The sequence below is a fragment of the Lepus europaeus genome, chromosome 10 (assembly GCF_033115175.1).
Source record: "Lepus europaeus isolate LE1 chromosome 10, mLepTim1.pri, whole genome shotgun sequence".
NCBI classification, from domain to species: Eukaryota; Metazoa; Chordata; class Mammalia; order Lagomorpha; family Leporidae; genus Lepus; species Lepus europaeus.
Window position 1 is genome coordinate 125,551,908 of NC_084836.1, and position 14,602 is coordinate 125,566,509.

The 14,602-nt window shown below is 68.2% G+C and overlaps 3 protein-coding genes across 4 annotated transcripts; 1 reads left to right on the forward strand and 2 right to left on the reverse strand.

Moving 5' to 3' along the window:
* Positions 1-1,958: 1,958 nt before the first annotated feature.
* Positions 1,959-6,244, forward strand: TCEA2 (transcription elongation factor A2). Of its 2 annotated transcripts, none has more exons than XM_062204518.1 (8): positions 1,959-2,086; positions 2,676-2,765; positions 3,464-3,594; positions 3,747-3,803; positions 4,499-4,653; positions 4,722-4,868; positions 5,302-5,373; positions 5,479-6,243. In XM_062204518.1, exons 2-8 carry the CDS (start codon positions 2,677-2,679, stop codon positions 5,485-5,487), a joined length of 660 nt encoding a protein of 219 aa, XP_062060502.1. In that variant the 5' UTR covers positions 1,959-2,086; position 2,676; the 3' UTR covers positions 5,488-6,243. The 2 variants fall into 2 exon arrangements, with proteins under 2 accessions (XP_062060502.1, XP_062060501.1); XM_062204517.1 differs by lacking the exon at positions 1,959-2,086 and adding an exon at positions 2,231-2,554 and having other exon boundaries at positions 2,677-2,765; positions 5,479-6,244.
* A 225-nt stretch (positions 6,245-6,469) lies between these two features.
* RGS19 (regulator of G protein signaling 19) lies at positions 6,470-9,648 on the reverse strand. Its single transcript, XM_062204516.1, is given in 7 exon segments — positions 6,470-6,656; positions 6,659-6,766; positions 6,846-7,010; positions 7,012-7,081; positions 7,167-7,241; positions 7,993-8,114; positions 8,261-9,648. Coding segments are annotated over 7 exon segments (984 nt in total). The 5' UTR covers positions 8,621-9,648; the 3' UTR covers positions 6,470-6,572.
* A 2,809-nt stretch (positions 9,649-12,457) lies between these two features.
* Positions 12,458-13,222, reverse strand: LKAAEAR1 (LKAAEAR motif containing 1). Its single transcript, XM_062202435.1, has 3 exons — positions 12,824-13,222; positions 12,594-12,716; positions 12,458-12,517 (listed from the first exon to the last, which is right to left on the reverse strand). Exons 1-3 carry the CDS (start codon positions 13,220-13,222, stop codon positions 12,458-12,460), a joined length of 582 nt encoding a protein of 193 aa, XP_062058419.1.
* Between the last annotated feature and the right edge of the window lie 1,380 nt (positions 13,223-14,602).

Here is a 14,602-nt window from a genome sequence, read left to right on the forward strand (position 1 = left end):
GGGCGGGGCCGGCAGGCGCGGGGGCGGGGCCGGGCGCGCGCGCGCGAACTACGCGTCCCAGGGTGCAGCGCGCGGCCGCGGGGCCGGGGGTTTGAGCCGAGGGTCGGCCCGCGGCGGCGGCGGGTGCGGAGGCGGCGGCGGCAGCCGGGGTCGGGTCTGAGGCGGGCGCGGGGGCGCTGCCCCGAGGCGATGACGGGCAAGGAGGAGGAGATCGCGCGGATCGCCCGCAGGCTGGACAAGATGGTGACCAAGAAGAGCGCGGTGAGGGGCGCGGGCCGCTGGTACCCCCGCCCCGTCAAGACCCCGCCGAGGCCGCTGCCCCGCGTCAGGCCCGGGAGCCCCCACGGGGAAGGACGAGAGCCCCGACAGAGACCCCTGCGACGCCGGGAGACCCCCGTGCCCCGGGCAGGGACCCCTGCCCGGGCCGCCCCGCCCTCCCCCGGCGCCCCGCAGACCCGAGGCCCGGCCCGACCCCCGGCCCAGGAGCCCCCGCCGCACACTGGGCCCGCCCCCGGCCCTCGCCCCACTCACGGGCTGCGGAGCCGAGTCGAGTCCTCGCCCCTAGGGGCCCGGCGCCTGCGGCAAATGCCGCCGCCTCGGCCAGACCCCACGGCCGGGCCGGTCCTGGACCGGCCTCACTCCCCGCAGCACCCCTGGAGACCGCCCAGCCCCGCCGCGGTGGGGAGGGGGCGAGCACCCCGCGGACCGGCTCCGTGCACGGGACCTGTGCTGTCCCCGGGGCTGCGAGCTCCCGGGGCGGCCCCAGACGGCTGAGTCATGGGCTCCGGGACCGCGTGGGGGTGGGGCGGGTTCTCGTGGATGGGGTTCTCCAGGAATGGGCCTGACTGTCAATCATCCTGGAAGCAGCACCCCCACCCCATTGTTTTCTCACCCCTCCAGGCCTGCAGCAAAGTAGGGGCGCGGGACTGCCTGGTGGAGACTAACAGGGAGGGGAGCGGCTGGGCAGGACCAGCTCCCGGGGGAGGACAGGGAGGGTGGCCAGCACCTGAGAGCTGAGAGCCCCTTTTAGGGGTCGGAGACCGGGGAAAGCCAGCTTCCCCGTGTGCAGTGCTGGTGGGGGACGCGGCCCTGGGAGATCTGAACTCTGCACAGCGCAAGAGCGGGGCCTGCCTGGGAGAGTGAGAAGAGGGGCCCCACAAGGGAGCTGAGTGGTCACCTCTGCCCTTCTGGTTGAAGAGACGCACACCGCACTGAAGGGATGGTGCATGCAGGGAGCGGGGGGGGGGGGGGAGGGCTGGGGAGCTGGCCCCCCGCGTCCCACCTTTAAGGAACAGAGGCTTGGCTGGGCACAAGGCATTGCAGGGAGGTGGGGCCCACACCCATCAGGGTCCTGGACCTGGGGAGCCTGGAGGAGCGGTGCCCAAGGGGAGATGCCCCTGTGTGTGACAGCCTGAGGCCCTCCCCTACCTGGCCGTGGCTCTTGGCGTCTGTGCTCTGTGGTTTGTTCAGTGACCCCACATGGCTACGGTGAGGTTGTCGCGTGGATGCTGGACGGGAGGTCACGGGACCATAGGGACAGAGCCTGCAGAGCCATTAGGCTCCTTATCCTGGGTGCACCGGCTGGTGGGCGGAGCCCTGGTGTCTCCAGGTAGGAGGCACTGAGGCATGGCCTACGGGCAGGAGGAGGTGGGATTGTCCACTCTGAGCTCTAGGAAGCCCCCCCCTTCTCCTTCCAGAGGAGGGCGCCATAGACCTGCTGAGGGAACTCAAGGCCATGCCCGTCACACTGCCACCTGCTCCAGGTAGGTCCTTGCCTTCCCCCGGCCTGGGGCAACTCCTGGGAGAGCAGTGTCCAAGGGCACCCTGATGGGCACAGGCCTGTTCCTGGCTCTGGCTCTCAATGAGACAGTCAGGGACATTTCGATATCCCACCCTGTCCTCATGGGTTCTACTGGGAGATGTCAGAGTCCCCCTGGGGGGGTCCCCACCACCCCCCGACCCAGGCGGCTTTGTTCGCAGGCCACTCGTGTGGGGGATGTCGGTCAATGCCCTGAGAAAGCAGAGCTCAGACGAAGAGGTCATCGCGCTGGCCAAGTCTCTCATCAAGTCGTGGAAGAAGCTGCTGGGGTGCGGGTCGGGGCAGTGAGGGCTCGGTGCTTGGAGGAGGGGTGCCCAGGGGGTGCTGGCCTCCTGCTTGTCAGCACAGTGCTGCCTGGAGCTGGAACTGGACTGGGGGCCCGGCCTTTGGAGGTGCTTGCAGGAGGCTGGGGCCCCAGAACCTGCTGGGCTGGGCAAAGCTGAAGGTGCCTGGGGCCAGGGGTGGCAGGAGGTGGCCCAGGGTGGGGGGCACTGGTATGAATGGGCTGTGCCACTGGGACAGGAAAGCAGCCATGCCTCTGGGCTCTGGGAGGGGGAGCCCTCCTAGGCTGTCCTGGGCACTGTCCTTACCTCTGTGAGGCAGCCACGTGACCTGTGTGGCCAGTGGACACATGCGACACACATGTGGGCTGTCCTCAGTGCAGGCCTCCCAAGGCGTGGGATTCAGGAGGAGCCTGCTCTGTACTGGGAGGGTGGACCCAAAGAGACCCCCCAGGCAAGAAAGGGTGCTGGGGTGGTGGCCTCCTGGCTGGGGCAGGGACCGTGACCGTGGCCAGGGCTCTGCTTTGCTGGAGTCCTCTGCCCCTCCACTTACTGCCTCTTCTCCGGAAACTGCAGATGCTTCAGATGCCAGAGCCAGGGACCCGGGGGAGGGGCGCGCCTCTGCCTGCCTCCTCCAAGGCCACCCCCGAGGCCGCGGATCCCAGGTAGAGCACCTGGGGAGCAGGTGCCGCTGTGACCTGGGCGGTGGTCGGGGGGAAGGGTTGGTCAGCCCAGTCCCACCTGGCTGGGTGTGCCTTGCAGTCAGTGAGTTGCTCTGGGTCTTCCCTGCCTGCCTTCCCTGGGGCCTGTCCTGGACCTGGATGCTCACTGGCCTGCTCTGCCTGGTGTCTGTAGACGCCGGCCCTTCCTCCTGGACAGCGGTCAGCCCCCGTCCTGCCTGGGCCCAGGCACACACGGGGCAGCCCAGAGGTGTCCTGGTGAGAGGCTGCTTGGCTCTTGACCAGAGTGGACGGTTAAGCGGTCGGCGGGCTGGGCGTGGGTCACAAGCCGAACCCTGGGTCTATGGCGTGTGCTCCTCTGGAAGCCCCCTGCTCCTATTGATTTCCGCGGGGCTGTGCCCACTGGGCCGGAGGATCAGCCTGGGCCAGCGGGCGGTCCCCGCTTTCTCTGTGTCAGAGGAAGCTGGCCTTGGATGACCCCTGCCTCGTTTTCCACTCAGGCAGCTCCTGATTGCCTAGGCTGTCCTCGCCTCAAGACCTAAGCAGGGTGGGTGCCCCGAGAGGACGAGCCCTGACCCGGTGGGGACCACAGGACCCGCCCCCTCTGACCAGCTGGGCAGACCCCACAGGAACGCCAGGCTGGGTGGACGGGGTGGGGTCATGGGCGGCCCATCTCTCTGCAGCCGCAAGAGGCTGGAGCTGCCCAGGACGCCGTCCACCCCAAGGATGACCACGTTCCCCCCGGTGCCTGTCACCTGCGATGCTGTGCGCACCAAGTGCCGCGAGATGCTGAGCGCCGCCCTGCAGACGGACGGTGCGTGTCCAGTGAGACAGCCCTGCTGCCCCAGCCCCCGCTCAACATCAGGCAGGGGGGGCCGTCTTCGGGGTCACCAGAGTACTGGCTCCAGGCCAGGGTGCTGTGCGGGCAGAGAACCAGTCGGGGTGCTGGTGGGGTCCTTCCCGCAGGCGACCACGTGGCCATCGGTGTGGACTGTGAGCGTCTGTCAGCCCAGATTGAGGAGTATATCCTTTGTGTGCGGCTGTGGGCCAAGGGGTCTGGCGGAGGCAGGACACTGGGCCAGGCTCCCCATGGGGGCTCCACTGTCCAGCTGCCTAGTGCCCTTTCTGGGCAGTCACTGGCTTTTCTTGCTTAAGGATTTATTTATTTTAAAGTTAGAGTTACAGAGAGAAGGGGTGGGGTGTGGAGAGAGAGTGAGGTGGATCTGCCCTCCACTGGTTCCCTCCCCAGATGGCTACGACAGCCAGGGCTGGGTGAAGCCAAAGCCAGGAGCTTCATCTGGACCTCCCCTGTGGGTGCAGGGACCCAGGGACTTGGGCCATGAGTAGGGAGCTGGATAGGAAGTAGAGCAGCTGGGACATGAACTGGCACCCGTATGAGATGCTGGCGTTGTAGGCGGTGGCTTTACCCGCTATGCCCCAGCCACTGACTTTTATCTGGGTGGTGGGGTAGCCTCACCCTCGGAGGGCCCTGCCTGCTGGAGTGGTCTGATTCTTGGCGCCCCCGTGGGCTGCCCAGGGCTGGTCAGCCCATCCCACCTGGCTGCCCTGGGTCCTCAGCAGAGCTGAGGTGCACCCTGAACTGGCCTGCAGGTGCCCCTGCCACCTTCCCTGCGGCCTGCTCTGCCCGGCCCAGCAGCAGACCAGGCGGTGGGGCTGGGCGGGGCACTGCCTCCACGAGGGTCCTTAAGTGCCTGCACGCATCTTCCGGGACGTGGGCAGCACGGACATGAAGTACAAGAACCGCGTGCGCAGCCGCATCTCCAACCTCAAGGATGCCAAGAACCCCGACCTGCGGCGCAACGTGCTGTGTGGTGCCATCGCGCCCCAGCAAATCGCTGTGATGACCTCGGAGGTGAGCCCGTGGGGGGCTGGGGCCGCCCCTGCCAGACTGAGGGCTGAGCACTTGGCCCCTGCCCCCAGGAGATGGCCAGCGACGAGCTGAAGGAGATCCGCAAGGCCATGACCAAGGAGGCCATCCGGGAGCACCAGATGGCCCGCACGGGCGGCACGCCGACGGACCTGTTCACCTGCGGCAAGTGCAGGAAGAAGAACTGCACCTACACGCAGGTGAGCCCACTGGCTTTAGCCTGGGGGTGCCTCTCCCCCCAGCCTCTGGGTCTCTGACCCCTTGAGGGGCGGTCCCCTTCACGGCCTCACTCTCCGGCCCAGGATGCCTCCTACTGGTAGAGGCAGACGCTGCAGGGCCTGGGGGAGACCATGTGACCCCCAGACATAAGGAGAGCGGGCGGAGGCTGAGGGTGAGCACAACTTCTCCACAGGCTGTGGGGCCCGGCATTCACTGGGGTAACACCCCCGGGCCTCCACAAGTACTGGGACCCCTTCCTGCTGGGGTCCTATGACCACCTCCTCGCTTCCCCAGAAGCCCAGCTTTGGAAGGTTGGGGTTGCTGGGCAGCCCAGGGCCCAGGGGCCCAGGGGCCCAGGGGCCCAGGGGCCCAGGGGCCCAGGCCAGCTGTAGGCCCACCCAGCCCTCCATACAGGTGCAGACCCGCAGCTCTGACGAGCCAATGACCACCTTCGTCGTCTGCAACGAGTGTGGGAACCGCTGGAAGGTGGGTGGGTGGGGACCAGCCTGTCCTGCCCCACCCCACCCCCGTCTCGTATCGGCCCTGGGCCAGCCTGTCCTGCCCACCTGAGGGTCTTGTTCTTCCTTGCAGTTCTGCTGAGCTTCTGTGCCCACTGCTGCATCCTTGGCTGTGGCCAGTGCTGGCTCTCCTGGGCTTCTCTGGAGACCACATGCCCTGCCCCACCCGCCTGCCTGGAGCGCACCTTCCTGCCCCTCCACGTCCTTATTAAATGTCTCTTTGCTGTCCCTGGTTCTTGGTCCTCCTGGGTTGTGTCCAGGTTTCAGCTGGGCCTCTGGTGGCCAGGCAACCCTGCAGGAAACACTGGGGCAGCCCCCCAACATCCTCAGGGCTTTTGGTCCTGGGGTACTGGGGCAGCACGACCAAACTGCACCATTCTGCCCAGCATGTACCTGCCTGCCGCAGGCGTGGGCTGTGCCCCCTCACCCCCCACGGACGGCTGTCCCTGTGCTGCCTCCGTGCAAGGGTGGGGGTCTCATGGCTCCAGGTCAGTTCCAGCCTCAAGTCACTTTAATGCCCCAGAAACAGGCGGGAGTGTGGTGGTGATGCTGACCTCCAGGCCCAGGGTACTGTGACTGTGACCCCTGCCTAGCACCTGGGTCACCCAGTGTTCTACCCCAGCCTCCAGGGCCAGCTTTTGTTACCTGCCAGGGATCTGTCCATCCCAGACCCAGGCAGAGCCACCCTGACGGCTCCGCCCAGCCTGGAGGCCCGGGCAATTCCTCTCTAATCCTCCCTAGTGCAGAAACAACCAGGAAGGCTTTTCCTTTGAGAATACCTTCAATAAGAAGACATCCCAGTTTGGTGGATGGAGGCACAGAGATAAATATGAAGACATTTTTCTTGTTTTTGATAAAACACAGAAAAGACACGTTTTCAGGTTTAACGTTCGTGAGCTGGCTAGAAAGTGGGTCCTGTCCCCTGGCTCGAGGCTCTGGGGTGCAGATGGTGAGAAGGTGGGTCTCGTCTCACAGCTGCACGAGGCAGGAGGTCTGTCCTCCGGCAGGGGCAGGTCCCAGGGCCCCCACTGCTCTGGTCCAAGTGCTCCAGAGATGGCCCCTCCAGGCTGTGCATGAGCCCCCCGCAGGGCTGCTGGGCGAGGGGGCTTCTGGCCGCCCCCGCGTCTGCCCATGAGAGGCGTCAAGTGTCTGTGCCGTGGTGGGCAGCTAGGCCTCGGAAGAGGACTGTGGGGCTCCCCGGAGCAGCAGGGCACGGTAGGTGGGGGAGCTGAGGAAGCGGGGGGTAGGAGTCCCCGGTGCATCAGCGTGTAGATCTGCAGCTGCGCGTCGTCGAACGTGTGCGCGGACGGCTCCTGCATCTTTCTGTTGATGCCTTCCCGCACCCGGGAATCCAGGCTGACCTGCCGGACAGGGCAGCGCAGTCAGGGGCCCAGGCGGTGAACCCCGGCCCCTGCCCAGCACCGGCCGCCCCCGCCCCACCTCCTTCGGGGACAGGATGGACACGTAGTCCTCATAGATGAGCCGCGCCTTCTCGTCCACCACGTGCTGGTTGGCCTCGGCCTTGAGCTCCTCGCAGGCCAGCCAGAAGAGCATGTTCTCCTCGCTGTACTCCGTGCGCAGGAAGGCCCGGAACACACTGCGGCCCCGCAGGGCTGTGCATCAGCTTGTCGAAGGACTGTGCCCAGCTCTCCACCTCCTCAGGGCTCGGCGTGGCACTGCAGGCACGAGGCCAGCCACTTCAGCCCAGGGCCTCTGGCCTGAGCCCCCCCCCCCCCCCCCCCCGCAGGCCACTGGACTCACCACGTCTCGCAGCTGGGCAGGGGCTGCAGCTTGCTCTCCCGGGAGGCCTGCCACGCTCGCCGCCGCTGCTGGTTCCTGAGAGCAGACACAGGGGCTGCACTGCCCTGGGCACGTGGGGCCCCTATGGCCGCCCACCAGCCCGGGGCTCACAGGAGAACAGCCTCCTTGTAGGCTCCTTCCCATCCAGGCTGGAGCGCCCAGGCCACAGCCTCTGTCCTCTTCAGCAGTTTGACCATGTGCCTCCTCCTGCGCCCCCCTCCCCTCACTGGGGGTGTGACCCTGGCTGATGCAGGGGTCCCTGCACCCCTCCCTCCACCCACCATGTCCTGCTTTGACTCAGTCAGGCCTTGGCTGCTCGTGGGTCAGCTGACTACATGTGAGGTCCCCATGTCCCTTCCCTTCAGTAACTAAGGGCCTCCTGACGCCTCTGCAATGACTCCAATGTGCAGCAGCTGCCCTGCACCCTCTGAAGATCTGGTCACCCCTGGAGCCCCACTGCGGCCTCACGCACACACTGACATTGCATGCTGCCTGGGCAGGTCTTCCCAGTGCCCAGGGCCAGCTGCTCCCGCCCTGGGGTCTCTCTGTTCCACCCATTCTAGGTCTGTGCCCGTCTCGCTCCACTGAAGGTCCCCAGGATGACCAGGCATCCAGGGAGGGGTGAAGGCGCACGCAGCAGGCCTGGCCCTGCACAGGGACCAGCCCTGGTGCTACAGCAAGTCTGGGACCAGGCCCTGAGTACGGACGCCAGGGCCACCTCAGAGGTGGCCAGACCTCTGCACCTCCCTTCCCCACCCGGGCCCAGCCTGGTCCCAGGCGCACGTACCAGGAGCAGCTGCAGCAGCAGCACCAGCACAGGCAGCAGGGGCTGCGGCTGGGGGCCGCCGTGGGGGCCGCATCACGGCTGGACATCGAAGGCGGCCGGTCTGCCTCCTCTGGCCCTGGGTGCTGGGGACACAGGACATCCTCAGCCTCAGGGTGGAACCCCCCCCAACTCCTGGGCTTGTGCCTTCCGCCCACCCAGGTCTTCAGGGATACCTTGACCCCTCATTACCCCCTCCCCAGGGGGCCGGGACAGACAGGGAGCAGCATACCTGCTTGTCAGCCTCATGCGCGGTGGGCATGGGTGGGTAAAGCAGGTGGCCCAGGCTCCGAGATGCCAGCTCCAAGGCCCTCACCACAGCCTGGGGGTCTGGGAAGAGGGGCCAAGGTTCTGACCGAGAACCTGTGACCCCAGACCCCAGCTGTCCTGTGGGAGTGGCCTGCAGCACACCTCCTTCCCTGCTCTGCCCCCTGCCCCAGCCTCCGGCCCCTCCTCCCAGGCCGGCCCCCAGAGGAGGCCCCCAGAGGAGGTTCTGGGACACCCCTGTCGGCTCAGCGCCTGGGAGCCGGAAGCCTGGGTTCCTCTTTCTTGGTTTCCGGCTCCGGGCCCCTCCCGAGGGGGGACTGTGCATTTGGGGGTGGTGACATGAGCTGCTCCTTCCCTCTCTGTGGCAAGGCCTGAAGCCTGAGGGAGCACAGGAAGCTGGAGGAGGGGTCTGGGCCCCGGGACCAGGGTCTCTGGCCCTCGGCTGCCCTAACCCTCATACCCCACCGGCACACTGAGGTCCCCACCCTCTGGGCCCAGCACCTGCTGGCTCAGAAGCCACTGCCGGCTGCCAGCCTCAGGGCCAGCCAGGGAGACCACCCTGCCCCCAGTCGGCCTGGAGACCCTGTGGGGGTGTGCCTTTCCACTCTGGGATGCACCTCTGTGGGGAGGGGCACTGGGTGCCAAAGCCAGCCACAAACACCGGCACATCCCCTCCCTGAGCAGCTGTGCCCTGGTGAGGGCCCTCAGGCCTCCCCCGAGGGTCTGTGGCCAGGAGGCTTGGGACCTGGTTCTATTTTATTTTCTACTTTTCTCACTCCCGAGCCTGGCCCTCTGCATCCTCAACCCCACTGGCCGTGGCTCTCAGCACCCAGGACAGGACAAGGCCCACAGGCCACCGCCTCCTGTCCCTGGGCCAAAGCCTCCTGACACCTGCTGGCTTCCTCTCCCAGGAGGGTCCCAAAGCCAAGTGTGTTGGGGGGAACCACGTGCCCTGTGGGGGTCAAGTTTCCAAAGAAGGGGCACGGCAGCCAGGGCCCCTGCCCCTGAGACCTGACCCAGGCCGGAACCCCAGCCACTGTCGGGGGTTCCGCACAGGTTGAGGCTGGCCCCTCCTCCAGCCCCGCCTCTCTCTCAGGCAGTAGGGTCTGGACCCACGCTCCCTCCTCCCCACCCCCGGGCCTGGAAGGGGAGAGCAGGAGCCACTCCGGCCTCTGGGGACAGGGCTCCCTCGGGAGCGGCTGCAGCTCTGCTCCACACAAGGAAGAAGAACGGCCCTGCGCCCGCCCAGTCCAAAAAAAGAACAAGAAAATGTGACAATCTCAGAAAAATGTCACAATCTTTGGGAGGGGGCTGGCAGGGACCTCTCCAACCCGTTGCCCCAGCCAGGGGCTGGGGGGCGGCGCCCCGTCTGGCCAGGCTCCCCCCACCCTGGAATCCCTCCCTCCCCTGTTCTCGCCCCGGGGTCAGGCAGGAGGCGTGCGGACCCCTCCCCGCACACTCCGCAGCCCCCACCCCCATCTCAAGGCGCCCGTCCTGGGCCCCACTCACCAGCAACCCAAAGGCGGGTGGGGGCGGGAGGGGCCGGTTCGCGCTGGCCCCTCCCTGGCTGTCGAAGGGGCGTGCACGGCACGGCAGCAGCCGCAGCGCCCAGGCCGGGCAGCGGGAGGTCCTCCCGCGGCGTCCCGAGCCCCGGCCCGCGAGGGCCTCCGGTCCGCCTCGCAGCGCGGAGCGGCTGCCGGCCGACCCGACGGGGTGGGGGGGCGGGGGCGCACAGGGCGTCCCGCCCCGGCCGCTCCCCGCCAAGCTAGCGGGGCGGGAGCCGCGGAAACCTGGGTCCTTCCGGCCCCCGCCTTTAAGCAATCTCTCCCCCGGCTCCGAGCTGCACAAAAAGGGAACCCGCCGCAGCGCCCCTCCCCCAGGCGCGGGGCGGGCTCCAGTGCCGCCGCGGCCCGGGGTCCACGTGGACCCGCGGCCGCGGCCCCCGAGGGGCAGGTCCCGGCGCAGGCCGTGGCGGCCCCGCCGCGCACCGCCGGGCCGGCCGCGAGGCCAGAGCCGCCGTCCCCGGCGCCGCGCGCGCACTCACCGGCCGCGCTCCCGAGCCGCCAGCGCCGCCGCCGCCCGCGCGCTCCGAGGTCCGGCCCCGGCGTCGGGGAGGGGGCGCGGGCGCAGTGCGCAGGCGCGCGACGGACTTCCCCAAAGCGCGGGCCGGGACTTCCTCGCGCCGTCCGCCCCGCCCCGCGCTCGCCGGGCCCGGCGCCCCCCGCGCTCGGCCGCGGTGGCCCCGGGAGATGGCGCTGTGGTGTGCGGGGCCGGGGCTTCGCAGCCCCTGTGGGCCACGGGCTGCGGTCCCGCATGCGGCCCGGACTGCTCGCATGGGCGGGGGTCCGGAGCTCGTCCCTGGGCCGTGGCGCTGCTGGGCAGCAGGGGCGCCGCTTCTCGCACCCCGAGGCGCGCCGAAGGGCCCATGGGGCCTGGCTGAGTCCCCGTTGACCCCTGCGGTGGCCCCGAGTGTCCCCTTAGCCCAGTCCCTTTGACTGGCACAGGTGCTTTGGCTCAGTGTCAGCGTGAGCCGCGTCCGCCCTGGTCCTGGTCTGCAGGTCGGCTGCCCACTGTGCCGCTCCGGCCGCCCCTGTCTCCCTCAGCACTGCCTGCTCCGCTCCGGGGGCCAGCGTCCTCTCCCGGGGCACAGGTGGGGACACCTGGGCTATGCCCAGGGGCCCTGGCGGCTCTGTGGGGCTGGCTGGGCAGGCAGAGTCCAGGAGGCCCTGTTTGGACAGGGGTGGCTGCCTCTTCTGTAGCCCACGTAGTTGTCCTGAGAGGGTCAGGGGAGGACGGGGAGGCCCTGGCCACGGCCACACTGTCCTGCAGCACTTGGGGTATATCTCCATGGCAGGGAAATGCAGGGGTATGGCCCGGTGGGGGGCCGGCACATTCCCTCCCTCTTGTCCTCTGCTCCCCCCCCCCCCCCGCACCTGCACCCATCTCCCCAGGCCACTGCTGGTCAGCACAGACCTTCCCCTGGCCTCATGGGAGGGGCTGGGGATGATGGAGTTGGGCCTGAACCCCCCACCCCGCACAGGGCCACAGCACTTGTGTAGGTGGGAGCCCCCTCCCTGGTGGGGACTTAAGGGTGCTTGTGTGCCCACCTGCCCCCCCCCCCCCCAGGCAGCCGCCTTGGCCACTGCCTTGCCAGCCTTCCCCTGGGGTTGGGCTCCGTGCCTGCCTGTGCCCATGACCTCTCCCCAAACAGAGCACTGTGGGGTGGGGTAGGGCTCTGCACTGAGACCCTCTCTTTAAACAGGAAGCAATGGAAGCTCTGAGAAGTGATGGGATAATAAGTGATTTTATTAGACAGACGAACGTGTCCCAGGCACTCCGTAAACTGAAGGAATTCTGGTCCAGACTGCAGGGAGCTTGGCCAAGGAGCCAGGACCTTCTGGAGCCACCGACTGCCAGGGGCTGAGCAGCTGCCCCCCACCCCCACCCTCTCCCCTCCTCTGGAAGCTCCCCACACAGTCCAGGCTCGGGTGAAGGCCGAGGGCAGCAAGCAGCCGGGAAGGGATGAAGGGTCCGGTGCAGGGCACAAAGGGCCCAGGTCCCCACACGGGCAGGGGAGGGCAGGGGAGGGGCCCTGGCCACCAGCGGGCAGGATTCCTTGCTGCGTCCCAGCTCCCAAATGGCCTCTACTGACAGATCCGCGCTCTGCTCCAGGCAGAGCGAGTGGGAGCCCTTGGCAGGGGGAAGGGTCTGGGGGCTCCTGCAGCTGTCCCCGCCTGCCCCTCCGTGGGAAGGAGGGGCGGGGCCGAGAGCCGGCTCTGGGGAGGAAGGCGGGGCTGCTTAGAGACCCGGCTCCTTGCCGGTCCGTGCTGTTCGCCGAGTGGGGAGTGGGGAGGACGTCCAGGGGGCTGCCCTTCCCTGGGGTCTGCCCCCTGCCCAGCATACCTGGGGCTGCCTGCTGCGAAGATGGCCCTCGGCCCTGAGCTCTGGGAAGCTAGAACGCCTGTGGAGCCCGCGCGCCCTGCGGCTCGGACCCGCGGCTGCATCTCCTTCCTGTGCTGTGTGCGCCCTTCGCCGTGTACCCTAGGGCCCGTGGGAGGCGGCGTCCACGCCGTCCCCTCCCCCCCGGGGGTCCCGGGAGCACAGCCGACAGACCAGGGCGCCTCGGGGAAGAACTTTATGTGCAGAGGCGCGCAAGGAGGGCTCACCGCGGGAAGACGACGCCGTCGGCCTTGTCCTCCAGGATAGATTCCACGCGCCTCCGCTACGGGGGCAGGGGCTGCGGTCGCGTGCGTGGGCGGGCGGGGCCCCTCTCCGCCCCCTCCCGGGCTTGCCCGTACCTCTTGCCGGTTCAGCGGGTCGGGGATCCGCGTCGGCTTCAGCTGCGGCGGCAGGAACGCCTCCAGCCGCACGGCGGCGCGCGCACACCTCTGGCGCCGGAGAAGCAGCGAGATCTCCTCGGTCTGCCGGCCGCAGGGGCGCTGAGCGGGGTCTCCAGGCCGAGCGCCCGGCGCCCCGGGCTGTCCCCTCCCCGCGCCACACCCCTGGCGTCGGCCCGGTCCGGCCTCACCCGCAGGCGGTTGTAGCGCAGCCGCAGGGCGCGGACGCGGCCGCGCGCCTCGGCCGCCTGGAGGACGCCGACCAGCCGGTCCTGGCGCTGGCCGGGCGGCTCTAGCGGCTGGGCCCAGGCGCGCGGGTCCGGCACGCGCAGCGCCGCCTCCGCCGAGTCGCGAGGGAAGATGGATGCGGCCAGGCCCACGTCCTGCAGCAGGTCGCCGAAGAGCAGGTGGCGGCGGCGCTGCGCGGGGGCCATGGCAGCCAGGTTGTCCAGCGTCAGCTCCCAGCCAGGCCCGGGGGGCTCCGTCGGGGGCGCCCCCTCCGCGCGTTCCCCCGGGGGCCGCACTCCCGGCGCGCTCTTCCTGGAGCGCTCTCGCGGGCCCTTGCTCCCAGCCTCCCTCGGCGGCTGCATCCCCGGGCCCTGCGAGGGGGAATACCTCGCGCCGTCGGTGCCCGAGCCAACGGCCCCCTCCTCCCGGCACAGCCGGCCCAGACCTGCCAGCCGAGCTGGGAAAGTGCCGAGCCCCCTGGACTTCGGCTAGCCCGAGAGGCAGAGTCCCGGGGGACCTCGACGTGCACCCTGGCGCCCCCGTCCATCCTCCCCCTCCTGGCCGGGCGACGCCCGGGGGAAGAGGCAGAGGGCGCGGGGACGCAGGCCCGGCTCGATGAGGATGGGTGTTCTCGTGCCTGCGGGGCGCCTGTACACCTGCATGTGGGGCAGGTCCGAGTTGGGTGGGCAGCTGGCTCCCCGCAAGGGCGTCCCCATTTCCCTGGCCTGCGTCCCGGGGGTCCTGGAGGGGTCGGCCGAGCCCAGGGAAGAGGTGACCGAAGGGGTATGGTCCGCGGGGGCGGGAACGAGTCGGCTCCCTTGCCAGGCCGGCCGCAGCGAGCCAGGACCCGGCCTGAGGCAGCGCTCCCTCCCCTGGCCGCCTCCGCCACAGACCCTGCACGCCCGCATCGGCCCTGGTCGCTTACCCCGCAGCGGCTACTTTCTGCTTCCTCGCCTGGGAACCTCCGTAGGGCCGCGGCACTCGGGAGGGCTTGTGACGCGGTTGCCCGTCAACCGGAAGTGGCGCCCCTCCCCCACCCAGAGGAGGCGGGGGTCTCCGGCCTTTGCGGCGGCGGGGTGGGGGTTGGGGGGCGACTGCAGAGGCTCCTCCACCTAACTGGAGTCGCTGGGGCATGCTCCTTGCCAGAGGCCGTTGTGGCTAGTACTGGGGTGGGGGTGGGGTCCAGAGAAAGGACCCATCCCTCCTGAGGGTAGGTCTGGGGTCTCAGGGTCAAGATGTCCCCAAGACCAGACTATTTATTTATTTTTAAGATTTTATTTATTTGAAAGGCAGAGAGACAGATCTTTCATCTGCTGGCTCATGCCCCAAGTGGCTGAAGCCAGGAGCTTCATCAGCGTCTCCCACGTGGGTGCTGGCCGCTGTAGCACGTGGCCACCCTCCCTGCTTCCTCAGGCCATCATCTGGGAGCTAGATGAGAAGTGGAGCTGCCCACATGGGATGCTGGCATCACAGCACCGTGGCTTTGCCCGCTGCCCCAGCCCCCAGATCTGTGTTTTGCTGAACCCTTAATCTCTTAGTCTGGGGTCTTAGGTTTCTGTAATTTGTGTGTGTGTTTGTTAATCTCAGGATGTTATTTTGTGAGTACTGTAGTTCATCGTCAGCTCATTAATTAGTTCTGCAACTTATTCGTGCATGAATCGATCATGGGCTCAATGCACAGGTTGAGTTAGGTGGAATTAATGTGCTAAGACGGTAATCTGCACATCTGTTGTTGCCGCAGT

Bases quoted from the DNA above. Each gene is read 5' to 3' on its own strand.
- TCEA2 (XM_062204517.1), top strand. From the start codon at position 2,462: ATGTGGGCTGTCCTCAGTGCAGGCCTCCCAAGGCGTGGGATTCAGGAG. The intron at 2,766-3,463 runs GTAGAGCACCTG...ATCTCTCTGCAG, and splicing joins CCCGAGGCCGCGGATCCCAG to CCGCAAGAGGCTGGAGCTGC. The intron at 3,804-4,498 runs ATATCCTTTGTG...AAGTGCCTGCAC, and splicing joins GTCAGCCCAGATTGAGGAGT to GCATCTTCCGGGACGTGGGC.
- LKAAEAR1 (XM_062202435.1), bottom strand. From the start codon at position 13,222: ATGCAGCCGCCGAGGGAGGCTGGGAGCAAGGGCCCGCGAGAGCGCTCC. The intron at 12,717-12,823 runs GTGAGGCCGGAC...TGCGGCCGGCAG, and splicing joins TGCGCTACAACCGCCTGCGG to ACCGAGGAGATCTCGCTGCT. The intron at 12,518-12,593 runs GTACGGGCAAGC...CTGCCCCCGTAG, and splicing joins ACCCGCTGAACCGGCAAGAG to CGGAGGCGCGTGGAATCTAT.